Here is a 27678-nt window from a genome sequence, read left to right on the forward strand (position 1 = left end):
AGGTCACCCAGCTGGTTGCATGAGGAGGAACAGGGAATCAAACCCAACTTGCCAAATTAGAAGCTGCCACTCCTAACCACTACACCACACTGGTTCTCTAAATTGTTCACTAACATCTCAAGGGGGTCTTTTTTTTTTTTTTTTGGTGGGGAGGTGAAATTATAGTCTTGTACCGATATTCAGCAAGTACGCACTTACCAAGCTTCGGGCAGCAAAAAGGAATATTCATGTGGAGAGGCGGTCTCAGGGAAATTAGATAGAATTGCCAACCGATGGGGAAGCAGGTCTTGTCCATGATATGTGAACAAAATCTCCAGGGCTCTTACGTTGCTCTCCTGCACAAATAGTTCAAGTGTTTGTGTGTGGGTTTTTAAAATTCTATCCGAAAACACAAATCTATACATCATAAAAAAATACATTTTTATTTGTTCCTCCCCACAGATAACCATCCTGTATAAGATGAACCTGTTGCCAAGATCTAATCAGATACAGAATGCATTCTTTGTATCGCAACTGACCACAAAAGATTGACCCTCTTGTGGTGCAGAGTAGTAAAGCAGCCGACATGCTGTATGAAGCTCTGACCATGAGGCTGGGAGTTCGATCCCAGGAGCCGGCTCAAGTGGGTATCCAAGTCAGTTTTAAGCGCTCAAACTATCAGGGCGCTTGAACTGTTTTTAACCAGCCTTTATTTTAATTATTTTTTTTATGCATCTTTAGGCATTCAATATAGATCCTCTTGGGGCGCAGAGTGGTAAGGCAGCAGACATGCAGTCTGAAAGCACTGCCCATGAGGTTGGGAGTTTGATCCCAGCAGCCGGCTCAAGGTTGACTCAGCCTTCCATCCTTTCGAGGTCGGTAAAATGAGTACCCAGCTTGCTGGGGGGTAAACGGTAATGACTGGGGAAGGCACTGGCAAACCACCCTGGATTGAGTCTGCCATGAAAACGCTAGAGGGCATCACCCCAAGGGTCCGACATGACCCGGTGCTTGCACAGGGGATACCTTTACCTTTACCTTACAAACAGCATTATTATTTTTATAAGCAGTTAATTTCACTAGTGTATAAACTGCTTTTATTTTCCGCAGCACTCGGTATCTTAGGGATATTATTTTGTTTCCAATGTCTGGCGTTAACCAGCCTAGTGGTGGTGATCATACGCAAAGCAATCATTCGCAGAGATCTCAGGTAAATAGTTCAATGTTAGCATCTTTGACTTACAGGAGATTTATATTTGCTGCCTAGTAGACAACATTTTATCAGCTGATGGCACAAATAGTGCAGGTTTAATACTCAGGAAACAACAACCGAACCATTCTGGTTCCTAATAGTGAAGGACTCTCTCCTGAAGTAAAAAGTAAAGATAAAGGTATCCCCTGTGCAAGCACTGGGTCATGTCTGACCCTTGATGCCCTCTAGCATTTTCATGGCAGACTCAATACGGGGTGGTTTGCCAGTGCCTTCCCCAGTCATTACCGTTTACCCCCCAGCAAGCTGGGTACTTATTTTACTGACCTCGGAAGGATGGAAGGCTGAGTCAACGTTGAGCTGGCTGCTGGGATTGAACTCCCAGCCTCATGGGCAGAGCTTTCAGACTGCATGACTGCTGCCTTACCACTCTGCGCCATAAGAGGCTCCTGAAGTACATACCCAAAATTATTATGACTGCATAATTCTCTTTTAAGAAAAAAATGAATACTATCCACTCCACCTTATGTATAGCAGCAGATCTGGCAAATCTTTATCCATTGTTCCCTCTTAATATTTGTGAAACAGCCCTGGGGGTGGAGACTGTCCTGGCTGTGCCGCACTCTGATTGGCCCTCCGCCTCCAGCCCCCACCCTCCAGCCTTCCCTGCTAGCAGTGGCGCTGCTGCCTGCAGACAGGGCTTTATGGCCGAAGAGATGCTGCTGCTGGCTAGGAGCTGGGGAGGGGGGATGCTTTCCAGCATCCCTTCGGCCGCAAAGCCCTGTTCTGGCCAATTCCTGACTGAGGCGACCATCCCGAAAACCCACAAAGGGCCTGCCCCACTCACACAGCAAATCGGTCCATAACCTCATCTGGACTAACAATGACTTCCAGAGCAGAAAGAGTTTCCTAGGCAGATGTGACCTGTTGCTTTTTCGCTCCCAAGAGTGTGTTTGGGTAAACGTCCACTACAGACTTCAGAGGGTTAAACAGCGTGCCCTTTCTGCAAACAACTCTGGGAACTGTAGTTATGTGAGGTGGCTGGAGGAGATACTGACAGAGGTGGTGATGGGGCTTTACGCCCCGAATGGACGCTGCCGCTGAGACGGAGCCGGGGGGGGGGGGGCATGGCGTCCCTTCAGCTTTGCACCCCGAAGGGATGCTGACGCTGTAAGGGTGCTGGCAGGGTGGGGGGCCTTTCCAGCGTCCCTTGCCGCTGGGAGGGAGCAGCCCGGGGGGGGGGCTTTCCCTGCCCCGTTCAAAGCCCATTTTTAAATGGGCTTTGCTACTAGTATATATCATAATTTTAGAGTTAAAAACAAGGGAATCTTCACTAGGGCGGCCAAACTGTGGTTCACCAGATGTCCATGGACTACAATTCCCATGAGGCCCTGCCATCATGATGCTGGGAAGGGTTCATGAGAATTGTAGTCCATGGACATCTGGAGAGCCACTCCATAGAGAATGAAAAAAAAAGAAGAAAAAGAATCTATCAAGCAGACATATACAACACTTGTCAAAATGTCAGGTTCCTTCAGCAATTGCATTAGTAGGTCTCAGGTCTTCAGAGTTTGCATCAGTGGCATGGCATGAAACCATGGCAAAGATAAGAAATAACCCATGGAAAAGATACATTTCACCATGTATGAGAGGAAGAGGACAAAAGCTGCCTTATACTGAGTTGGATCTTTGACCTATCAAGGTCAGTATTGTCTACCAAGACTGGCAGGGGCTTTCCAAGATCTCAGGTTGAGGTCTTTCTAATGAGACCCACTTTTTTTCTTATTTCTTATACTGATACAATATAAAAACACACAGCAATCAGGTGATAAATAACACAAGCCCTGTGCCCAATACTGATACCCACTATCGGGGAGGAGTGAGGGCCTACCTGGCAATGCCTAGGTGCTAAAACCAGCTCTGGGGGGCGGGGGGGGCATGATCTTCCAGTGATCTTCCTCACTGCCCTGGCCTCAACCAAAGCCCTGGCGGAAGAGCTCCATTTTGCAGGCCCTGCAGAATGCAGAAAGCTCCCGCAGGGCCCACAGCCCACCCGGGAGCACATTCCACCAGGTGGGGGCCAGGACCGAAAAGGCCCTGGCCCTGGTCGAGGCCAGGTATGCATCTCTTGGGCCAGGAATCACCAACAAATCAGTGCCCGCAGAGTGTAAAGGAAATAGCATTACACAATAGACCACTTGTCATGATAGCAGCCCTCAATACTGATCAAAACACATCTCTTTAACAATCCTTTATTAGTAAGCTCCGAGAATATTAAATACCCGAGCATATGTTCTTGCAGAAAGAATAATATTCTGGTTTCGGAACTTCTTGAAGAATTCGGCATCATATCTCTGCTCAGCAGCATGTGGCCCTCCAAGTATTTCCTGAAGTAAAACCATTGCACAAAGACTTCAGAATTGTTACCACTTCCTCAAAAGTCCTCACTGCTTCATAAAATATACAACAAAGCAATCAGCAATTTTCTGTCACGGTTCTCTCTTGATCTATGCAAAGAGAAACAATCCAACTCATCTATTTGAACTGGAGACAATGGCCAATTTGTCATTATCCGTGGTGCAACTGTCTTTGGAGTCCCAACAATTTTTCACAAACCAAAAAGTTGGCTGCAGTGTTTTAATGCCATGGTACAGTGATCTGAACAAGAGGGCTCTCCCTAGGTGTGATGAACACTTTGTACATTTTCACCTCAGTACACATGGAGACATCCCCGTACCTCTTCCTAAACAAACCACAATGAAGTTTTAAATACTTGGATAATCTACTTTATTGCTTGTCAGAAGAAAGCAGGGAAGGAGAGAGTAAGGGAGAATATTCTAATACACACCTGAAGGCAAGGTAAAAATTGTAAGAAACTAGCCCTACTGCTTTCTGAATCATGGTTTATTTATTTTATTTTTATGTATTTATTTATTTGACTTATTGCCCACCAATCTCGTAACAGACTCGTGGCGGGTTACAACAGCCCGTTAAAAAAAACCCATTAAAACCCATCTGGACATACATCAATACAGACTCCTAAAACAGTTAAAAACCATGGCGGTCACTAACCTGCTAATCATTCTAATCAATGAAAACCAGAAAAGCTTAGAATCCATAATCACAGAAAGAAACATCCTGAAGCTATTATTTATAACTGATGATGGGTTAAGAACTGTCTTCCGTACCTCGTATGTTGCTAGACGATCCAAGTATGTTAGAAGTTTCAACCTGCTACGGCAAAGTTCTTTCTGTTCCAAAGTTAACCTGTTTTCAGAATAAAAAGGGGGCATTTTATGTGTTTTTAGAGATTAGAGATTCTTCCCAAAACATGTTAGCAGTCAAATGTTAAGTATCAGTGATATCACCATATGCTTGATGGTCAAGGCAGCCATGAAATCTTAAACTGCAGCAACAGAAGCATAGCTACAAAGTTACCTAATACTGGAACTCAACGGGCCCTTTAACACCATTCTCAAGTACACCTTTCCCACCTAAGGCACCAACACTGCAGGGCGGTGATGCGGGCAGTACAGAATTGTTGGCCTGAAGAAACCAGAACCTTTGCAACAATGAGTAAAGAGTTTATGAACACCCCAGTAGCAATTATGGACAAGAGTGCTTCTGATCAGCCAAGACTCTCCTTTTAAATTATACTCAACATATTGTCTTTAATTTTTTTGTTTATATTTTAACCGAGAGTATTTTAATTGGTTTGATCAGCGTAAGCCACTTTGCGGGCCTTTGAGACGGAAAAACAGGTACAAATAGTTTAATGGATTTTTAATAAGCTAAATCAATGTGGGCATGCAGATAAGGATCCAAAGGGGAGATTTCATCTCCAGCACTGTCTTAATTTCAAGGAGATGTGCATCTAAAAGTTATGGACCTATTTATATGGGAATCAGTGTTGGATCAAATCAGTTTGCTTGCACTTTTTAAAATCCAAAAGGACAACTGCAGCAAACCACCCTGCTTTCAAAGAGCACAGCAGAGACTAGATAGAGGGATTTATCATGGGATAAGGTCCCCGCACTAACATCTGAGAACCCCATCTAGGGTGACCGGCTAGGGTGGGGGGTCAAAGAGTTTTTCTGCCAATCTTGTCGTGCTGTTGAGGGGTATTGTTAGGAATGGGGTTTTATGGTTTTACTAGGGGCCAAGCCACATCCACGGGAGTGGATGAAGATGGCCTCCCCATCCCCCCCAGGACTCTGAAAGGCTGCAGGCAGCTGTTAGGGAACTCACCGGCAAGAGCAGCTCTCATGCGGCAGGGACCTGCAGCCTCTGAGCCTCTGAGGAAAGTGGAAGGAGGAGGGGGTGGTCAGGGGTGGGGGATGGAAGGCAAGCCTATTGGAGGAGGAGGCACTCAGGCGGGAGAGGCACCCTGAGTGGATGTTAAGTGCTGAGTGACACTTAAGCCATGAGACCAACTCCTCCTCCTAGGCCTTACCAGAAATATTAAGTGGAACAGATCCACCATGAGTCCGTGGAGACGTGGTGGGATAGAAATCTAACAATCAATCAATCAATCTTGGCAGAAAGTACTGATAGTTGTGGACCTTTCGTCTTTTCCCTCCAGCGGTCCCTTCTGGCCCAAGAAAAGTGGATTCCTGGGGTAGGAAGGCACATACGAAATCATAGCCAAACAGACTGGTGGGCAGCAATCAAGAGGCATAATGGCATAATGGCATAATGACCCTGCTATGGTCATTAGCACAGCAGGAGGGTGAGGAAAGCAGGGAAGATTCAGGAACCGTAAAATGAGACCCTCGATCCAATCAGGAGTAAAACGTAATTGACAAGACTGCTCCCTTGGTGATTCGGTATACATAACAAGAGGCACAGAGCACGACACGTCATTTACTTAGAGAAGTCTACTGATAGAAGAAGTTCTTGACGCTTGACGGCTTCGCGCTCCTTCCGACTTTCTGCTTCTTCCTCGGGAGTTAAAAACTCTTCATACAGTAGTCCGTCAATGTCCACGTCGCCTGGCAATATAAATCTGGAAGGAGCACGGTAATCAAAGTAAGGAGAAATATTGGGCCAAGAACAAAAGTACAATAGATATTTTTAAACTGGAGAAGACCAAATAAAGTACTTCTTTAGAGAGAAGCTGTCAGGCTTCTACTGCCCTCAGCGTATCTTTTCCACAGTCTTGAATACGGAGGGATACATTCTATTTTCTTCACAAGCTATACTTTAAAAACGTGCTTGATTTGTTAAAATTTAGCCATTCTTCAAGCAGCAATAAAGATCTTGAAAAAAAGAATGACATGTCATATAAGGGGCATGGAGGGAGTAAGCCAAGCAGAGTGGTGGGCCCTGATTTGGGTGAAAAGGTAGCATTAAAATGCTTGAAATGATAATTGCCATGAGAGGTTGATTTTCGGCACTGTTTTGCTTCTATTCCTGTTTGTGGCCTAAAACTAAAACTTTAAGCAGTTTAACATGGGTGTCATTATTTATTTATTGCATGGCATGCATGTAGTGTAGCCAGGAGATCCTAGGATTGTCTAGCAAGAGATGTTCAAAGGTTATTTGCTGTTGCCCAACTCCGCTTCATGACCTTAGTGTTCCTTGGAGGTCTGCAGCTTGGTGTCGTGGTTAGGAGCGTGGACTTTTAATCTGGTGAGCCAGGTTTCATTCCCCGCTCCCCCACATGCAGCCAGCTGGGTGACCTTAGGCCTGGGGTAGTCAAACTGCGGCCCTCCAGATGACCATGGCTCATGGGAATTATAGTCCATGGACATCTGGAGGGCCGCAGTTTGACTACCCCTGCCTTAGGCTCACTACAGCACTGATAAAGCTGTTCTGACTGAGCAGTGATATCAGGGCTCTCTCAGTCTCACCTCCCTCACAGGGTGTCTGTTGTGGGGAGAGGAAAGGGAAGGCGACTGAAAGCCGCTTTGAGCTTCCGAATAGAGAAAAGCGGCATACAAGAACCAACGCTTCTTCTTCCCATCCAAATACCAGCCAGTGTCAACCTTGCTTAGCTTTCAAGATCTGATGAGATTGTGCTTGTTATAACCACCACAGGTGGCAAAAAACTAGTACCACTGGATAGGAGCCAGGGGACTATGTCAAAGTCAGGCCTACAGTTGAGTTTATTTCCTGCCTCTGCATTTCAGAGATACCAGGGATCAGGGTTGGGGGTGGGGGGTCTACGTGGACACCACTACCCATACAAAAGCAGCACTCTCTCAAACTTAGAATCTGATATCTTTCAAAAGTTTCACTCAGTCCCGAGTGGTTATCTGGCAGTTTCAAGAATACTGCTTATATTTTTTTCATGCATTCTAGCCTAAGAAAGTGTATGGCATGTATCCAATTATTCCACAAGCCTGTAATATCACTACTTTGATGAGACCGTGACATACAAGAGCCATGTGGAAAAGATCTTTGTACTCTCCTGGTTCATTCAACCAGGAATTATCTAAGGGCAGTTACAGCATTTGCCTCACGTTGGTGAGTCACTTCTGGAAGAGAAAAGAGGGGAACCCGTAAATCCACTCTCTCAAACCTGCCGCCATCTTCTCCTTTCCCTATGGCGACGAGAGCTTCCAGGTCTGTTCCCTTCAAGCCGTACTGCAGCAATTCTTTAGCAGCATCCACATTCTCAGGAACCCTTTCCAAGCACTCGTGAAGAACCCAGGAACGCTTATTAATTTTGCTCTGTCCCCCAGCAAGAAAGAAAAAGAAAAGTTGTAAGCAAATCATTGGAGCCTATGGATGACTAAAGCAAAGTAGCATACTTAAGATTCCTTAGAATCATAGAGTTGGAAGGGACCTCCTGGGTCATCTAGTCCAACCCCCTGCACTATGCAGGACACTCACATCCCTATCGCTCATCCACTGTAACCTGCCACCCCCTTGAGCCTTCTCAGAATCAGCCTCTCTGTCAGATGGCTATCCAGACTCTGTTTAGAAATGTCCAACGATGGAGAACCCACCACCTCCCGAGGAAGCCTGTTCCACTGAGAAACCGCTCTGTCAAGAACTTCTTCCGGATGTTGAGACGGAATTTCTTTTGAATTAATTTCATCCCATTGGTTCTGGTCCGTCCCTCTGGGGCAAGAGAGAACAACTCGGCTCCATCCTCTACATGGCAGTCTCTTAAATACTTGAAGATGATTATCAGATCCAGGGGGTGGCCAAAATGTGGCTCTCCAGATATCCATAGACTATGGTTCCCATGAATTCTCATGGGAATTGTAGTCCATGGACATATGGAGAGTCCCTGTTTGGCTACCCCTGCCTTAGATTATGCTGTTAAACGTTCCATTATTCTTCCCTCATCCATTTCCAATTGTAACCTGACTAGCAAATCTACTTGTCTACATGAACATTTGATTCTAACTTCTCCAATGCGGTTTTTCAATAGAGTGTTATTCACAGTGCATTCTACCCTAATTGAAAACATTCATATGCCAGGGAATGAAGAAGAAAAGAGAATGCAGAAAAACATACCAGATAATCCTGAATAGAAGCAATGCTGACAGCCGATTTCCGCCACTGTCTCTGATAAACAAGGTCTGAATCGAGGCCGTATGCTTGAGCCAGTGACAAAGCTTCCCCATATTCTTCATTATCGATCTTCCCAAAAAAAAAGGGTCAAAATTAAATATACTTACATACGTTCTATTACATGAGTAACTAACAATTCGCATATCAATTTCATACGAACTATTTAGGGTTTATTGGGGGGGAAATATGCTTCACACAGCTATCACATGACAAGCTTAGGGGGAAATGTCATATTCCAAATACCACATTTCACCCTTGGAATTTGTTTAAAACATTTATATTCTGCCTTTCCAGTTCAATGACAAATAAACATGGGGCGTTTTTAAACACAGCAGGAGAATGAAAGCAGCAATCTCAAGAAACAAACACCGAGAAACAAACAATACACCAGAGGACGATGTCAGGATAAACTCATAGCCAGGAACAACATTGGAACATCCTATATTATTGACTTACTCAAAAGCCAACTAACACAGCCATTCTGTAAAACAAATGACCGTATATACTCGCATATAGGGCCGACCCGCATATAAGCCGAGGCACCTAATTTCACCGCAAAATGCTGGAAAACTTATTGACTCGCATAAAAGCCGAGAGTGGTGTTTGGGGAGTGGCTTTTTCTCCTTTCCTCCCCTCACCCACTCCAGTTTTGGGCAGGATCTTTCTTTCCCTTTTCTTCCCACCTTCCTCCTCCATCTTTCCCTCTGAACAGTCTTGCCCAGGGGTAGTCAAACTGCGGCCCTCCAGATGTCCATGGACTACAATTCCCAGAAGCCCCTGCCAGCATTCTGGCAGGGGCTTCTGGGAATTGTAGTCCATGGACATCTGGAGGGCCACAGTTTGACTACCCCTGGTCTTGCCTTTTGATATCCAGTCCTATGCTGCTTCCCTTCTTCTTAGCTCGGTGTTCTGTTCCCTCCACTTTCGCTGCCTTCCTCTAGGGGCGTTTCCTCCTCCTGCTCTCTGTTCAGAGCTTCCTGCAGCTTCCTGCACATGCTAGTCTCATGCTGCCCTCCTTAAGGCAGGGAGGGGGAAGCGGAGATGGTAATTTCACTCCGGGGCTTGCTGCTTCTCTCCTTTGTTCCTGCTTCTGCTCTTCAGGCAAGTAGACTTGTCTCCCACCTTCCTATCTTGTCTGGCAGCTGTTTTTTTATATCCACATATAAGCCGAGGGGGACATTTTCAGCTTAAAAAATGGGCAGAAAAATTCGGCTTATATGCGAGTATATACAGTAAGCAAAGGCTATCACTACAGAAGATGAGGAGTTATCCAAATCATCTCTGTTGGTGGACACACAGAAAGGTCACAAGGCAAGGAATGGGTAGGGAGAAAACAGTGCATTCTCCCTGTATGGGAGAAGACAGTGCATTCCCACAGTAGATTTATATCAAAAGGCAGATATCTGAACTATATACAACAAAAACATTTAAAAAACCATAATGGGAAAGGGGCACATAACAGGCTTTTCCAACTGATAGGCTCTGAACTTGCAGATACTTTTAGCTGCTATTCATGGTACGTTCCCTGCAATTCCTAAATATTGTAAAGAAAGGGATACGCTGCTGGCGTGAATACAACATTAATATACAGATCCTAAACATATTTAGACGGAAGGAGATTTTAACTCAACAGAATGTGCACCACACCTCCTAGATATTTGTATATAATTCACAGGAATGAAGAAGAAGAGCTGGTTCTTATATGCCGCTTTTCTCTACCTGAAGGAGTCTCAAAGCGGCTAATGATCCCTTTCCCTTTCCTCTCCCCACAACAGACACCCTGTGAGGTGGGTGAGGCTGAGAGAGCCCTGATATTACTGCCCAGTCAGAACAGCTTTATCAGTGCTGTGGTGAGCCCAAGGTCACCCAGCTGGCTGCATGTGGGGGAACACGGAATCAAACCCAGCTCACCAAATTAGAAATCCGTACTCCTAACCACTACACCAAGCTGGCTCATGGGCTGGCTCATGCATGGTATTCTAACACGAACAAAAACTTTGTATCTTAAAATTGTGCGTAAATAATTTACAGAAGGGTGGAAAGTGGAAAATATCTCATCTTTACCTTTCTTTGGTACAGTTCCTCTGGGGTTGTGGATCTCAGGTTCACAAGTCGGTAATTTTTTATAATAGTGCGCGGACGTTTCCGTGGTGGCGCAAAACGCTCCATTTCGGTCACAAAGTACAGGGCTTGCTTTACGTAGCCAAAATACTGGGCCTTGGCGGAACTTTCATCATCCGAATCAGAGTCGTCCTCTCCTCCATCATCCCCAGGTCTGCTCTCCAAGCGCAATCTCTTTGGAGCCAACTTTACCTCACACTGTAAGAAAAGCAATTCTGACTAAACAGGGCAATGCATCACACTTAAGGCTGTTAAGCTTCAGGACACCAGGAGGCAATAAGTATCTTCAGTTCTCAAAGGAGCCTGGAGCAAAAATAATCATTATCAGAAAATGAATTTCCTCACCAGCATCCAGAACCAGGTTATTACAATGGGTGGAGTATCGGCACGTCGGCTGAGAGCATGCCTGGCCCCATGTAACCCCGCAAATATCCACGGGGAGAAAAGGGCATGGCTCTGTGAGGGGTCAACAGAACTAGCACAGGAATCGCCGCATGCCTACCTAATGGTTCCCTTTTATTGTGAACCATCATTTGTGATTAAGATTTCTATTAAACTGGAGTCAGCCGAGGAGGTTCAGAGAAATGCCTGGAATCTCACCAGGGGAGGGAGGGGTGAACGTCTAACTCAACTCTCCAGTCTCAGGCAGGAGAGCGGATATGACAGGAAAGCACTGTCCAGTCAGCCGCCAACCTAAACTAAACTTAATCTAAATGGCCGCTCTCTCGATTCAACCCAATTTGATCACCCCAACTAATTCCTCCTATCTACCTCTCCCTCCAATCTAATCCAAATTGACTGCTCTCTGTATTGATTGACTCAGCCCTACTGATTGATACAACCCAAGCTGATCATCCCCAATTAATTCAACTTGTCTACCCATCCCCTCCAATCCTAATCATGGGTGGGTGGATGGCGTAAATTGACACTTCCTACCTCCAAACTTAGGAATCCTCCATCATGTGCTGAAGTGACTTGAGGGGAACTTTCAAACCACTCGCAGGACTTCCCTAGCAGGTTTTTCAGTGTCTTCACCGAGGACACGGTCAAGGCACCTGAACAGCGAGCCAAAATAACAGCACTCTCAGACCACCAGTTTACATCTATCAGTGGGTAAAACGATGCTTTGTCTGGAAAGGAAGAGAGACAGAGAGGGAAGCATTTTAAACAGCAGGCCAAGAACTAGAGCAAACTTCAATTATTTAATAAAAAGACATTTGGAGAATCGGCAATATATTAGCGACATACGAAGTCTCGCTTCGCTAAATTTTTATGGTAGTCTTTTCATTTTAATTAAAGCTGTCTCTGGATTAAGTAAAGCAAATCTGAATAATTAAAGATTCTGACTTTAGACTTCTGCGTGCAATACTTAAAAAAAAAAAAAACAATGTAGCTACTCCTGTCAGGAAGATCAACTGGCACAAAGCAGGACAGATGCCAAGATCACCTTTCTGGCAAATGCTTAGGACATTCTTCACAGAACACAAAGAAAGCCAAATCCAACATTAACTCACTAGAAGATGATACAGCCGGGAAGAGGAGATAAAAATATCCATAAGGCATCAGTATTATGGTGACTTCTAATTAGGCTGCCAAATTGTGTTTGGAAAATATTTAGTTAAATGAAGGTCAATGCAGAACTTTTGAAAAAACAATATCTGCTGCTGTGTCTTGAGGACTTCCTTAGACACAAAGAAACCAGGGAAGGGGTTGTTTAGATCAGGGGTAGTCAACCTGTGGTCCTCCAGATGTTCATGAACTACAATACCCATGAGCCCCTGCCAGCAAATGCTCCTGCCAGCAAAAGAGGCTCATGGGAATTGTAGTCCATGGACATCTGGAGGACAGGTTGACTACCCCTGGTTTAGATGCACGTGTTGTGAGCAAGCATTTGACCTTTACCCTTTATATTATTTTCACAGAGTTACGGAACAAAGTGACATAGCAAAAGCTTGCTCCCCATTGCCCCACATCGCAACCCCCATCTGTGGTAACAGGACTATGACACTTGACTAACCTTTAATTTTCTTCCGCTTTTCGAGAGACAGTCTCCATTCTGGCTTGATGTCATCGTAACCTGGCTATGTAAACAAACAAAAATCCAGTAAAGGACTTAAGGCATACAGGGCCCTTTTAACTCGATACACGTGTTTCTTTCTTATACCAAGTGAGGGAGAAGACAAGAGACAGAACCCCTCATCCCAGACTCTCAAAGCCTGGTTAAAGGTGACTAGATCAGTTCTGGATTGTCCAAGTCACTTGTTCTTCAGACCCCATTGCAAAAAGCCAGAATACTAACCCATAATACAAACCAAACTGCCAAAGAGGTGGAACACACATTTTCCAAATATCAAATAGATTCATCAGTTATTAATACCTTAAGACAGTGGTTCTCAACCTTCCTAATGCCGTGACCCTTTGATACTATTCCTCACGTTGTGGTAACCCCCAACCATAAAATGATGCAAGTGTTCTTTCACAGAAATGAAACCGAAACTGACTAATGGCGTGAAGATCCATTGTTCATGATTGTATATAAATTGGTTTTCTTCCGGGGGTTTTCAGTTCAGTTCTGCCTCTTGTCCCACCATACCGATCTCACTTTTTCCTGCTGCTCCAGACAGACAAACACTGTATCTCAATCTACCCCGCAAGGCTCTTGTGTGGATGCCCCACCCCCGGCCAAGCTGCTTGCCCTGCTGCGACCCCTGTGAAAGGGTAATTCAACCCCCAAAGGGGTCCCGACCCCCAGGTTGAGAACCACTGCCTTAAAACAACTTGAAGAGTTTATTACTTATAAAATTCATATTCCACCTTTGCACCCAATCAACAAAGGCCACCAAACAGCTAATAATGCTCTCATTTTCCTTCAGTGTGGTTCCCCCTCCCCCGGCCCCAGATCACTCCACAGGAATGATGCCATCTAATTATTTTTCAGTTGTTAAATGCTTTGCAGTTTTCAGTCGTTTCTTATATTATTAGACACTTCCAGTTCTAGCCCTCCCACTACAAAGACTACAAAAAGCAAGATTGGGATGACAATGAAAACATGCAGAGATTTTTTAAAAGAAAGCCACTGTCGACACCCACACGTTTTCTATTGCCTTTCAATCCATTTCACGTAGAGAATACATTCAAAAAGAGTAAAGATTCGCTACTTAGAAGAAGAGTTAAGTCGAAAATCCCTTCCCCAGGTGCTCTTGGAAGAATTATTATTAGAAATTACTTCTGCACATTGGAAAACATTACACTGGATTAATCATAGTTTACCGAGTCCATTGAATGCCACCAGAAATGGCTTCAAAAAAAATTATGAGCTACTGATCTTGTTGGGGACTTAATATGAGATAATGTACATTAGGCTCCTTTGTTCTGATATGGAAGGCAGAGAAGGGCCAGTTCTTGAAGCAGTACAATAAGGAGGGTTCCAACACATCTCAGTAAGGGCTCAATTCACTCCCTGACTGGCATCTTGTCTTGGACTACATGATTACCCAACAGGTTCAAGCCAAGCTCCTGGGGCAAACCAAAACCTGGAAGAGACAGGAGGTGCCTGGCTTAGGATGATAAACTACCTTCAACTGACCCCACCAGGAAAATTTCACCCTCATGGAAAGATCTGACTGTGGAATTAGATAAATCACCTTGTATTTTATCCCGAAGTCCTAGAATACTTAATGAGAGCCAGCTTGGTGTGGTAATTTAAGAGCAGTGGCCTCTAATCTGGAGAACCGGATTTGATTCACCACTCCTCCGTATGCACTCAGCTGGGTGACCTTGGACCAGTCACAGTTCTCAGAGCTCTCTCAGTTTCACCGTACAGAGTGTGGAGAGAGGAAGGGTAGGCGATTGTGAGCTGCTTCAGGTGGTAAAAAATGGAGTACAAAAAACAGCTCTCCCTCTTCTTAACAGATGCATGGGTCTTGATCTTGAGTTAGTTAAGATAGATACTGAGATCTGCAGCTGCAGAGGAAAAGCTAATCTCATCTCATCTCAGAGAACTATAATTCACACACCCTCAATTTATTTCTGGTTGAACTGTATAGCTGGCTTCGTATCCAACAAGCAGAAAGCCCCCCAGGGGTGGGGTTGAGAGGGCGTACTGATTGGCGTATTAGTTGATATTATTATTCTCTATGAATTGCAGGGGACCACTGGGATGCAAATCTTTTATCATTTATGTGTGAAGCCTGACCCTGCATTTTGGAAAAGGTTCTCAAAACCGTACATATTAACTCTCCCCCCTCCCCCCCAACAGGCCCAACAAAGATGAGAAGAAATTCCAGATAAATACAGTATAAAAGTTACTCGTGTAAATGTAATAGCTTACAAATCATAGCAACCTACTTGGTCACTTTGTTCCCATTCTCCTTGTTGCTTGAGAGAGGGAATCGCCCAGATGGTCAATTTTCCTGAGAAGTGAATAGCTGCTAAGCGTGTCCCATCTGGAGAAAGGCTCATCCTGAAGACACCATCCTGGCCAACGTTTCAATCAACAATGTAGGTAGAAAAACAAAGGATTCCAGAAAGAATGTGAAATTGCAACAGTTATAAGCATTCCACTGCAAGGGTAATATTTTAAAGGTCTTCTGGGTGTTATTCAATCGAAAATGATCCTTCATATTTGCATATTCTATAACATTATGGCATACCACGTTTCTAACCCTAAAATATGTCAATTGTGACCGTCACATGGCTGAGAGTTAGCATAGTATATTGGTTAGAAGCAGCAGACTCTAAGATGGAGAAACACGGTTGATTCCCCTCTCCTCCTCCACATAAGCCTGCTGAGTGACCTTGGACCGGCCACAGTTCTCTCAGAACTCTCTCAATCCCATCTATCTTGCAAGGGGACTGCTGTGGGAAAAGGAACAAAATTGCAACTGTAAGCCGCATTGAGGCTCTGTGGGGAAAAGTGGGGCATAAGAACCTATTTTTCCTCTTCTGAAATACTTCCTACTTCCCCCCTATCTCTATTTAACTTTAACAAATTTTTCTACAATTCTTCTTCCTGTGCAGGAGTACAGGATTGGGATTTCTGTTTCATCTGCATTGCATGTCACAACCCAACAAAGCATGTTTTTGCTGGCACACAAGGTCTTAACAAGGGTAATCCATAGTCTTGTCCAGGGGTGGTCAAACTGCGGCCCTCCAGATGTCAATGGACTACAATTCCCATGAGCCCCTGCTGGCAGGGACTCATGGGAATTGTAGTCCATGGACATCTGGAGGGCCGCAGTATGACCACCCCTGGTCTTGTCATTCCAAGGACAAGCAACCACCAAAAGATCTATATCAAGGCTACCTGGGACAGGTATAGCCTGAGCAAACAGTAAAAACATGTACGCATTCTCTCCCTTACCTGCTCTGTTCCTTGTTTATTGTAAAATTTGAAATTCATAATCTTGAACAAAGAACGTCTCTTGGCCTCATGGGAAAAAAAACAAAAACAAACATCAAGTATCCACAGTTTTTAAGCAGTTCTTTGTCAAAAATATCCTTTTCACTCATGGTGTCCGGTCTTACTTGAGTGAAAGGGCCCTTCTGGCTCCAACATCATGGCTTGGATTCAACCCAGTGCTATCATGAGCCCAGTGGGACTGACTGAGTTACAAAACCAGAGGTTTACATTTGGTCACCAAGTACCCACATTATATTTCCTAATGCCAGACAGATGGCTAAAACTTCATTTTCTTCTGCAGCAATAAAGCAACCAAAATCTCTGAACTGGTCAAGATTAGCAGGTTCTAGTGATACAACTCGCTGCTGGGCTATACAGCTCCAGCTGGGGGAAGCTGGCCTTTTGTAATGCTACACCTTGATATGCTGGTTTCGTACAAGAAGGGAAAGAACTCAGATATTCAGTCACATACCTGCAGTCTCAAGTGAGCTCAATAAAGCAGCAGAACCATCGCATGATCCTGCCAATCCCTCCCCCATCACTGTCAGTATTAAAAAAGAGTTAAGAATACTCCCACTTAGACCTTGGACCGGTCTCCGACTTAGACAGTGTGAAGTTAGTCAAACAACTCGATATCCCAAGTAAGAACTACAGAGCTGACCTGGTTAAAGAAACATGAGCCAACCAGAGGCTTCTTAAATCAGGTGGCTGATTAAATCTGTATAAACATTTGCACATAAACCAAATATTGGTTGACTGGGGAAAAATTTTGTTTCACTGATGCATACATTCATTCTGGAAGACACATTCCCCTTTTTTTACTGTGTAACAGGCAGCGCATGTTCACACTGGCATCTAATGTTTGCATTTAATTTTTAACGTTTTTTTAAAAATCTATATGGAAAAAACATAAAATTCAAAAGCCTCTTTGAGTCCCATTGATCAGGACTACAGCAGAATATATTAGATTAATTACATAACAGAAATTTTCCTGCCCTTTGACTGGATTGATGTTTTGGGCCTATCCAAAAAAAAAATTCATCATTTAATCTGATTCCCCAAGGAGCAGGCAATCGATGGTCACATACAATCAATATCACTCATTCTATCTGCCCTATTGACAGTAAAGTGGTTAGTATCAATACAGTGGAGAAGATAGGCACATGTCAATTCTTGTTCAGTGGCAAACGTCATCAAAAGATGTGTCTAGGGGACATGTGATCTAAGGGAATGATACACATATGAATCTTCGGGTAGTGCAACCAGAATGACAAGGCCAAGGTCTACATTTATTGTATGTAAATGCTTTTAAAAATGAGAATTGGGGTCGCCAACATGCTGCCCATGAGGAGGTGACCCAAGAAACTAAAGGAAGTGGATCTGACCTCAGTGGCAAGAAAGATAATGGAGCAAATTTTAAAGGGGGCAATCTGCAAACATCTGACGGACAATTTGTTGATAAGGACAGATTTGTCTCCAACAGGTCCTGCCAGAGCACCCTGGTTTCCTACTTTGACTGAGTGACAGGCTTACTAGGCTGTGGAAACTTAGCTGATGTTGTTTACTTAGATTTCTACAAAGTTATCGATGATGATCTGATGGGTAAACTGGAGGACTGCAGACTGGATTTTTGGATGGTTTGGTGGACAGAGAACTGATTAGAAAACCACACCCAAAGAGCAGTCATGAAAGGTTTTTCATCAGATTGGAGGGAAGTGAGCAGTGGGGTGTCACAGGACTTGGTACTGGGTCTGGTTCTTTTCAACATTTTTTATCAATGATCTGGTTGAGGAGGTGGAGGGACTTTTCATTAAATTTGCAAACGATACCAAATTGGGAGGAGTAGAAAACACCCCAGGAGATAGAGTTCAACAAGATCTGAACATGCTGGAAAAGCGGTCAAATGAAAAGAAGATGCAATTCAATAAGAATTAGTGTAGAGTCCTACATCTGAGTCACAAAAAAGAAAAGGACGCATAGTGGATGGGAGATACACATCTGGGTAGCTGTGTATACGAACAAGATCTTGGGGTACTTATGGACTGCAAGCTAAATATGAGCAGGCAGTGTGATGCAGTGGTAAAGAAGGCGAATGCAGATCAACAGAGGCATCACAACAAAATCACAAGATGTCACAGTCCTGCTGTTTATTGCATTGGCCAGACGGCACCTGGGGTAGTGTGTGTAGTTGTGCGCACAAGTGGTACTCACCGTTCCAATATCATCTTCATAGTTTGTAACCTGCTTATAATAAGGTGATCCAGAAAGAATGCGCCAGGCTGAGAGTCCGCAACTGGCTGCTTTAGACACGCCCACCGCCTCGTCATCTGTTTCACAACCACCTATAATCAGAAGACTATCACAACAAGATTACAAGAAGGTTAGTTTGACACCTGACATATCAAGTGTGCTTTCCAGCAGTAAGCAATTCTCATTTCTTTTTAGAAGATACTCAAAAAAACTTCCCAGCTGGGGAAGTACCAAATTGTTTATATTGCACTTAATAATTGTCACTTAGATAAAACAAATCCTATTACAAATTTGCTATTAAGGACGCCAACCTGTTACTGAGCAAAGGAGGGGAGGTCGACCACAGGTTGAAATCATGGTCTTATTTTTTCAAGAATCTAATTCACATAGCAGGCTATTTTTCAAAGTAATTACCTTTTTTTTTTCAGAACTCATTCTCAATTAGCAAAAGAGGAGTGAAAGACTTTACTGAACAAGATTCTCAGGAAAAAGCATAACAGAAAAGCCGATTTCTCAGTTTGTCTGGCAAGATATTGCCATCTAATGGCTTAAATGTGTATGAAGGAGCTTCCTTTAAGAAAACAACCAGTTCCCTGGAAAGGGGGAAAATCCTACTCCAGTTGCACTTCTGTTAGCAGAATTCACACCAAGTGCCTTTGTCTTTTCAATACCCTTCAGTTGCATATTGGCCAAGAATTATCTACAAAATACAGCCACTGACTACTGAGTTTTCTTTCTGTGTACAAAAATAAAAGAACTGAGGCACGAATTTGCCCCCCCCCCGGGGGGGGGGGACGTGATTTTGTTATGGTGGTACTTTTTGTTGCAAGCAATGTGACATATTGGGGCAAAGAGTTGTTCAAAAGGAAAACTGATGCAGGGAACCTTAAATTGAAGTGTTATATAGCTGTCAACAGACTGGCCTTCATTATATTATATTTATCTCACCACAGACTGATCTGGACTAAGGGTATAAAAATAACCTCTGAACACCAAAATTGCTAGTAATTTTCTAACACACATTTGAAGTTTCAGTATTCTAAAGGCTCCACTTTTGTTACTGAAGAAATAGATTTCTTTGGTGCCACTGTGAATTAGGCTGGGTACCTAATAAAGGATTCTGGCAGGTTTTGGATGCTTTTAAAGCAAGTTTTCCTAGAATTCCTCATGGCATTTATTGTTTTATTAGGACAAAACTATCACACATAGTGAAAAGATTTACAACTTTCACCACCTCCTATATGAAATTACCCAGCCACTATGGTCTTCGTCAATGTTCCCGTGTGGGGCACCCCCATTTTCTGAGATCAGGCGCTGGTAACCTGAGAGAGATCCTAAGTTATGGCTTCAACACTTTGGAACTCCCTCCCCAGGGAAATCTGCGTTTGTTGGCAGGGGATCATGGGAATTGTAGTCCATGGACATCTGGAGAACCACAGGTTGACTACCCCTGCTCTAACTCTGTTGGCTTGCTTAGCACCTATCTTAAGGTCTTAATCCTTTTCTTCATCCAAGCTTGCAACTGAGGGGTTCCCACCTTTTAAGCTGGTTTTATGGCCTACTTCCAGCCTGCTTTATGGATACAACTTTCTAAGCTCCTTGGTCTTTTTCCTCCTTGTATACTTTTTGATACTGATAATTAATGCTGCCTTTGTTGGTTTTATTGTGGTGTTTCAAGCTGATCTTGAAAACAGCACATGCATTTTCAAAATGAATAAATGTTCTGGCCTCACTCAACACGTCAACTGTAAAGTGGAAAATCTATAATAAGCTGGTCCTTTTAAGATATAGTCAGTAGACTGCTACCTTTAAGCAGTCTCTGGTATCCTGCTATGCTTCTAGGCCACCTTACCCTAGCACATTGTTATTTCCCCACCACCACCACCCCCCGGCACCATGCCATTCCAGTTACATAAAGAAAAGCGGTGTGAGGTTGGTTTGGGCTAAATGATCTTTGGAGCATCAAACCGTCATGTATACATCATCATCATCATCATCATCATCATCATCATCATCATCATCATCATCATCATCATCATCATCATCATCATCATTAATTAGACTTATTACCCACCGCTCTCATAACACATCTCGTGGCGGGTTACAGAATAAAACCCCACATCCAATATAAACCCCACAATAAAAATATTAAAAACATTAAGATAGCAACTCTGACAGTGAAAAAATCAAACTCATCCTGCATCCCCCCCTAGTCAACCTCCACTCTCTCAGCGCCTCAAGGTGTAGATTTCCAGGGGTGCTGACTATTGTTCTAATCTGAAGGTGGGGCCCAGTAGATCTTCCATGCCCTGGCCTCAATCGTAGACATGGAGGAAGAACTCCATTTAACTGGCCCTGCAAAACTACAAAAGATCCTGTAGGGTCCTCAGCTCTTCCAGGAGCCTGTTCCACCAGGTCGGGGTCAGGACCAAAAAGGCCCTGACCCTGGTTGAGGCCAGGTGAACTTCTCAGGAGCCAGGAACCACCAACAAATTAGATTCCACAGAGTGCAAAGCCCTGCGGGGAGTGTAAGGTGATAGGGGGTCCCTCAGGTATGAGGGTCCAAGACCACGAAGAGATGCCAGTTGCCCATTTACAGCAGGCAAACTCTTGGCCATGAAAACCCAGAAATGACATCACTACTTTGAGCAATACACAAGACAGCCTTTCTCAACTTTTTAAAGATACCCCTGGAACATTCTTCAGACTCTGAGAACCCCCAGATGTGGTGGAGTTGTGCAGAATAAGATTGGGAAGCATAGCAATGTACACGCCCACCCAGGGCCCCTCCCTTTGCCAACCCCTCCAGGCCCATCACTGGACATTTGGGGGGGGGGGGGAAGAGGTCGACATGACCATGTTGCCTGATAAACATTTTACAAATTTTAACAATCTATTAAAAATTAACCCCCACCCATTCAGGAAACCCTTACAGGGCCATCCTGAAGCCCCAAGGTTTCACAAAACCCTGGCTGAGAAAGCTTACTCTAAGAATTACTCTAATCTAGAGACGGAGGAAAGTGCTAGCTCCATGTGGAAATGTCACGTACAGATCTTCACCAGAAAGCAACATTGCACAATATCTTTCCCCCCATGTTTTGGCTCTCAACAGGCTCCCAGGAATTCCAGGCATGCACCTGGCAACCTTAATACCAGAAGTTCTTAAATACTGCGCAGCACTACAGGTTGAGGCAGAGCTAATATTACAAAGACGAGAGAACTATACAGTAAAGACAGAAGCTCTTTCTTCCCGGAGGTAGAAGCTCAGTATTGCAACCCCCGAAGAATTGCTCTGCCATCCAATACAACTGATAAGGGCAGGGAACATGTAGAAGCTTCCAGCCATGGGGCATCTCACTCTCTAGCTTTCTTTCTCAGATAGTCGGCTCTCAAAGGGATCCCGAAGTACTGTCTCAGGTCTTCTCATGCCCATATTTATTTATTTGTTTAATGTACAGTCTGCCTTTGGCCCTGAGACTCAGTGCAGATTAGACAATTGAAAGCAATACAACAGTGAGGACAGGGCAACAAAAATACATTACAGAATTAAACCACCCAGAGCTGTAGGGAAGGGTGGTATAGAAATAAAATGAAATAAAATGAAATGAAGATGTTTGGTGCTTGGACCTTGCATAAGTTTGTTTTTTAAGAGCCCAAAGAGGATAGACACCAAAAAAAGAGAGAAGAGGTTATTATATACTTCACTTTTCACTAACCCAAAGGAGTCTCAAAACAACTTACAAATACCTGTCCCTTCTTTTCCCCACAACAGACACCCTACCTGGTAAGTGTGGCTCAAACAGTTCTAGAAGAACTGCTCTGTGTGAATAGCCCTAAGAGAACTGTGACTAGCCCATGGTCATCCAGCTGACTGTATGTAGAGAAGGCAACCAAGCCCAGTTCTCCAGATAAAAGGCCACTGCTCTTAACCACCATACCACGCTGGCTCTACAAAGGGGACATCTGGTAACGTTTCCATTTTATACATTCTGTGGAAGGTAGGCCATTTCACCAGGTGGGAGCCACAATGGTGAAAGCTCAGGTGGCATCTTTAGAAGGATTTGCGACCAATGAGCCTAGACTAGTGCCACAAACCACGGATTCTTTCAAACAGAGCAGCAGACTGCAGACATGAGAGACGATTCTCTGCACTGACCTGCCAAAGAGTGGACTACCAATAGATGTGGGGATTTAGGAGGCAATCCAAGTTCAACATGTTTCAGTTCAGGCCAGTGGCGTATCGCGCAGCAATATTTATAAACAGGATTCATCTTCTCTCAAAATAGATGAAATGTAGTGACAGCTAGAGCAAAGCTGCTATATCTAGTGGGGGAAGGTGGGGAAGTACTTCCAAAGGAGAAAATAAAAAATGCATCATTGGACCACTGGTTAAAATTTTAAACAGCTTTTCGCAGAACTGACAAAACGCACCACACACATAAAAGGGCTACGCCACAATGAAGAGAGATACTGTTATCAAAAGAAACTTAAAAGTTCCTCCGAGAGCCAAAGGAAAAGTCTGGACATATTCCTAAATTATTAACTTTTTTTCTTAAGAACGAGACAAAAGTTTCAATAATAACAGTAAAAAGTTGACAGGTCGCCCAAGGCCGTCTACAATGAAGATGTTTTGAGCCAGATATTCTTAGATTTCATCGCCATGGGTGAGTTGGGGTTGTATCAGTGGGGAGAAGCAGTGCAGTTCAACAGATTTATTTGCTCTTTGTTTTCGCAGAGTATAGATTTATTCTGCAAACACTATTCAAGGGTACTCGCCTGACTGAACTAGGAAAAGTATATTCACATAGTTCTCCCAACCCAGTGCTAATAGATTTGGATATTTTACATAGCAAAGGGGATGACTTTGCAGCTGACTTCCCTCCCAGATTCAGATTCATATTCACCACCCCGAGATGTCAGAGTGAGGGGTGGTATATAAATCACATGAATAAATAAGTAAATAATGTTCACTCTTCCCAATTATCATGACCCATCCTACAATTGCAATGGTTGCCAGTTGAATTCCGGATCAGGTTAAAGGTTCTGGTAATTACCTTCAAGGCCATACGCGGTCAGGGCTCAGTGTACCTGAGGGACCGCCTTCCTGACTATGCCCCCAAAAGAGCTTTACGCTCTGCCGCCACTAACCAGCTAATGGTCCCTAGCCCAAAAGAAATTCGCCTGGCCTCGACCAGGGACAGAGCCTTCTCTGTCCTGGCCCCCACCTGGTGGACTGAGCTCCCAGAGGAGATCAGGGCCCTGACGGAACTAAAACAGCTCTTCCACCAGGCATTTGGCTGAGGCCAGGCCAGCCAACCAACCAACATCTGCAGGGCCCCTCCCCCCTCCCCCCAGAAACCCACTAAGACTCCTGGACCTGTTTGAGTTAGCACTGTTTATGTTATAATGTTATACTGTTATGTTATACTGTCACCCGGTTTATCAATTAATAATATGAATGTTATTATATGTATGGTTTCATGTATAATTTCAGTTATATGTAAACCGCTCTGAGCCTTCGGGGAGGGCTATATATAAATATGAATGAATGAATGAATGAATGAATGAATCCTACCACCATAAGCATTATCTGTCAATGCACTAGGGTTATCACGATCAGGCAAAAAACAACCCAGACTATTATGTTTAAACATCACTGGAATCTCCATATTAATGTGTACAGAGGCTGCAAGGAAGTCAATTGTGAACATGTCACAAACGGTGCATTTCTTAAGTATATCCAAAACTCAGGAGCAAGGTTTTTTTTTCCCCCTATGAAAGGGGAAAGCAGCAAAGATTCCTTAAACTCACTTTCGTACCAGTCGGTTTAACCAAATATTAACATGATCTAACTTGTCATAGTATCTGCCAACTGCAAAAAACCAATATCAATGGTTGTCACAAACTGAATTTGCCACCTGCCTGTCTTATTTGTATTTTGTTACAAGTTACAGTTGAGTTTTGTAAAGCAACCAAAAATTAAAATTGCAGTCTTACATAAGTAAATATTACATTGGCATTGGTCATTTTCATTTCACCCAGGAAGGTTAGCAGAGCATTTTTACAGTTCCTCTCACGAAAGTCAGGAAAAGGTCAAAATAACCCTCAGCTCTTCTCAGGAAAATGGTGAGAAGAACACCTAAAAACCTGTTGTTAGTTGGAAGCCCTCTGGGGTGGGAACATTCCAGAAGCTGGTGAGATTTTCCTTATTAAAAGGACAGGCCAAGGGGGACAGAGACAGCAGAAATTCAGTCAAAACAGAAATAAGGCTACAGGATAACTGGCAGAAGTGAAACTCGGAGACTGAAACAGAAAAGGAGAGTGAAGGACAGTTCACAGCACCAACACAAACAAGAAACCAATTTCAAGAGCTACCTAGCCTCAAGACAGTCTAAACATCTACCTTGAACTCCGAGGGTCTGCTAGTTGGGAACCACAAGTCTAAACATGGCATATTTCTGTTAATGTACAGGGACTCTACTTTTTTTTAACTTGAAAAAGAAGAAAAGTTGGTTCTTATATGCTGCTTTTCTCTACCGGAAGGAGTCTCGAAGTGGCTTACATTTGCCTTCCCTTTCCTCTCCCCACAACAGACACCCTGTGAGGGAGGTGAAGCTGAGAGAGCCCTGATATTACTGAAGAAGAAGAAGAGGAAGAGTTGGGTCTTATATGCCACTTTTCTCTACCCAAAGGAGTTTCAAAGCGGCTTACAGTCACCTTTGCTTTCCTCTCCCCACAACAGACACCCTGTGGTGTAGGTGAGGCTGACAGAGCCCTGATATCACTGCTCGGTCAGAACAGCTTCTAATAGAACTCTGACTGGCCTAAGGTCACCCAGCTGGCTGCATGCGGGGGAGTGGGAAATCAAACCCAGCTTGCCAGATGCTCCTAACCACTACAACAAGCTAAGAAACATACTCACCTCTTCCCATCATTGGGCATACTAGAAGCGTGCTGTGACAATGGGCATCTTTTGAAATACATGTTCTATGAGCATCCAACAAGGCTGACACCTTTTATCATTCATTTCAGCGTAGTGATTTTGGCAGCTACAATAAGTGTCATAATGGCCATGAGAATACCGGCAATTAATTACCAGAAAAACTCCACAGACCCTAAGACAGCTCTAAAATAACTAACCGAAGCCTTAAGAGATTCAAGTGTATAGCCATGTTAGCCTGAAATAACACAACAAAATTTGAGTCCATTGGCACCTTTAAGACCAACAAAGATTTATTCAAAGTGTGAATACAATGAAAACTCTCACACTTTGAATAAATCTTTGTTGGTCTTAAAGGTGCCATTGGACTCAAATTTTGTTGAGCAGTCTTAATAGATTTGAAAGAAAACGAACAGAGGATTAATCATTCAAAATCGGAGGCTTACATGCAAGTGGCCATTTTGGTAAGGCTGAAAAGTTTGCATTCAGATTTCCACTAACAACGCAGAGATGCTGGGAAATAACTTGTCACTTCACCAGTGCCATCTTCCATAAGCCCCTGAGCCCTAAAGCCAAAGGCTCCACTGGAACAGTGTGGAACGTAAATGAGAAAGGTTCAGCAGTAGCATGACTCAGCAGAAACCTTCCTCTCTCTATCACACATTTGGCCTTACTCTGTCCATGCAGGGCTTTGTTTTAGAGTGACATCCACTAGTCCCCCCTTTCTACTGCAGTGTCACACAACATGACCTATCCTGTGGCCAAGCTCCCCCCCTCCACAGACACCCCCCTCCCATCTTTTGGAGCAGCTTTCCCAGGAACACACAAAGTGATGCGAGTGAAAAAAGAAGACAGACTTTGACTTAAATGAGCAGCCGTGTTGGTCAGAAGTAGCACAATAAAATCAGAGTCCAGTAGCACCTTTAAGACCTCGAAGATTTATTCAAGGCGTGAGCTTTTGAGTGCTTGCACTCAAAAGCTCATGCCTTGAATAAATCTTCGAGGTCTTAAAGGTGCTACTGGACTCTGATTTTATTGTTTGACTTAAAAGTATTTCCTACCCAAAATGTTATTTTAAGAAAGTGGGATAAATGCAAAAATGAACTGACACCGATAACCACTGATGGATTTTGTAATGCAATCTTTTTTCAGCCAGAATTTTTTTCCCCAACTACAGAACAAGCCAATTTAAAAAGATGTATTGGTGTGCATATCCAGACTAGATTTATGGCATATATCAAGGTGAGAGACAAGATGAAAGGTTTGCATACTTTTTCCAATACTTACAGATTAAGAACTAGGGCATTTTCAAAAGGGATTAGGACATCATGAGTTTCCAGTTTGAAAGTTTCATTTTAAACTTGAAACTTTCCAGGGGGGATCTATAGTATTTTGATGCAAATGCTAGTGTAAGTTGAGATGCCTACCCTTGAGCTTCCTGATAACGAAAGGTTTTTATGTTTTAAATGTTTTAAATAAACCAATATATCTAATTCTCAATGTGGGACCACGTGTAGATACTAAAATCTAGACTGGGGCCATGGACAGACCAAACACATATTTTACAGAACTGTCAAAAGTCCCAGGCTTACAGATTTTTAAAAAATGCATTGGGGGTTAAAACCTTCACAATTCTAGAAGTAGTGCCTGTAGCTTTAAGAAGGAAACGCTCTTATTGGCCATTACTAGGCTGCAGCAGTACTGCCAGCATTAAAGCTTTGGTTTCTGTCACTATGAGGCCTGAGGTGAGAGCAGGTTTTTTTATAGGGTTGTTTCGGTTTTTGGACCCAGGCCCATCAGTCATCACCGGACAGCTTGATATGACCCAACTTGATTCACACAGGCCTGGCTGCTAACTTCTATTCAATAGCAGCCACCCCACGCAAACCACTGTGGTGAAGCGAGTTTCAGACAAGGATCTGAAAGACCGATGTATGAATCCTGACTGTGCCATAGAAGTAGACTTCTACTTCTATGGGCCAGTTACACACAGTCTAATACTCATCGCAGGGTTGTTGTGGAGATAAAATGGCAGAGAACAATGATGTTCGTGAGTTTTGGTCTAGGGTTGTGTATGGTGGTGTCCAAAGAGGCCGCTCCAGCCCACCACAGCCAGTGCCTCACCGTGGAGGGGGGAGGGTGAGTGCGCAGCCGCACACCCTCCCTTCCCCCCACCCCCGCAGTGAGTCGCTGGCTGCAGCGGGCTGGAGCAGTCGCTTCGGACGCCGGCATGCACAACCCTATTTGGGT

The 27678-nt window shown here is 43.8% G+C and overlaps 1 protein-coding gene across 2 annotated transcripts in view; it reads right to left on the bottom strand.

Annotated features, from left to right (window-relative positions):
* NBAS (NBAS subunit of NRZ tethering complex) overlaps positions 1-27678 on the bottom strand; it is a 221377-nt gene that overhangs the window by 165486 nt on the left and 28213 nt on the right. For both annotated transcript variants that reach the window (XM_077310978.1, XM_077310987.1), the window contains exons 10-21: positions 18450-18594; positions 16200-16265; positions 15185-15313; positions 12855-12918; positions 11774-11967; positions 10781-11035; positions 8660-8785; positions 7713-7864; positions 6057-6194; positions 4378-4456; positions 3472-3576; positions 199-335 (exon numbers count right to left, since the gene is read on the bottom strand). In XM_077310978.1, the coding sequence (XP_077167093.1) occupies positions 199-335; positions 3472-3576; positions 4378-4456; positions 6057-6194; positions 7713-7864; positions 8660-8785; positions 10781-11035; positions 11774-11967; positions 12855-12918; positions 15185-15313; positions 16200-16265; positions 18450-18594 (1590 nt within the window). The remainder of the gene's footprint in view (positions 1-198; positions 336-3471; positions 3577-4377; positions 4457-6056; positions 6195-7712; positions 7865-8659; positions 8786-10780; positions 11036-11773; positions 11968-12854; positions 12919-15184; positions 15314-16199; positions 16266-18449; positions 18595-27678) is intronic.

Source organism: Paroedura picta, chromosome 1, assembly GCF_049243985.1.
Source record: "Paroedura picta isolate Pp20150507F chromosome 1, Ppicta_v3.0, whole genome shotgun sequence".
Taxonomy (NCBI): domain Eukaryota; kingdom Metazoa; phylum Chordata; class Lepidosauria; order Squamata; family Gekkonidae; genus Paroedura; species Paroedura picta.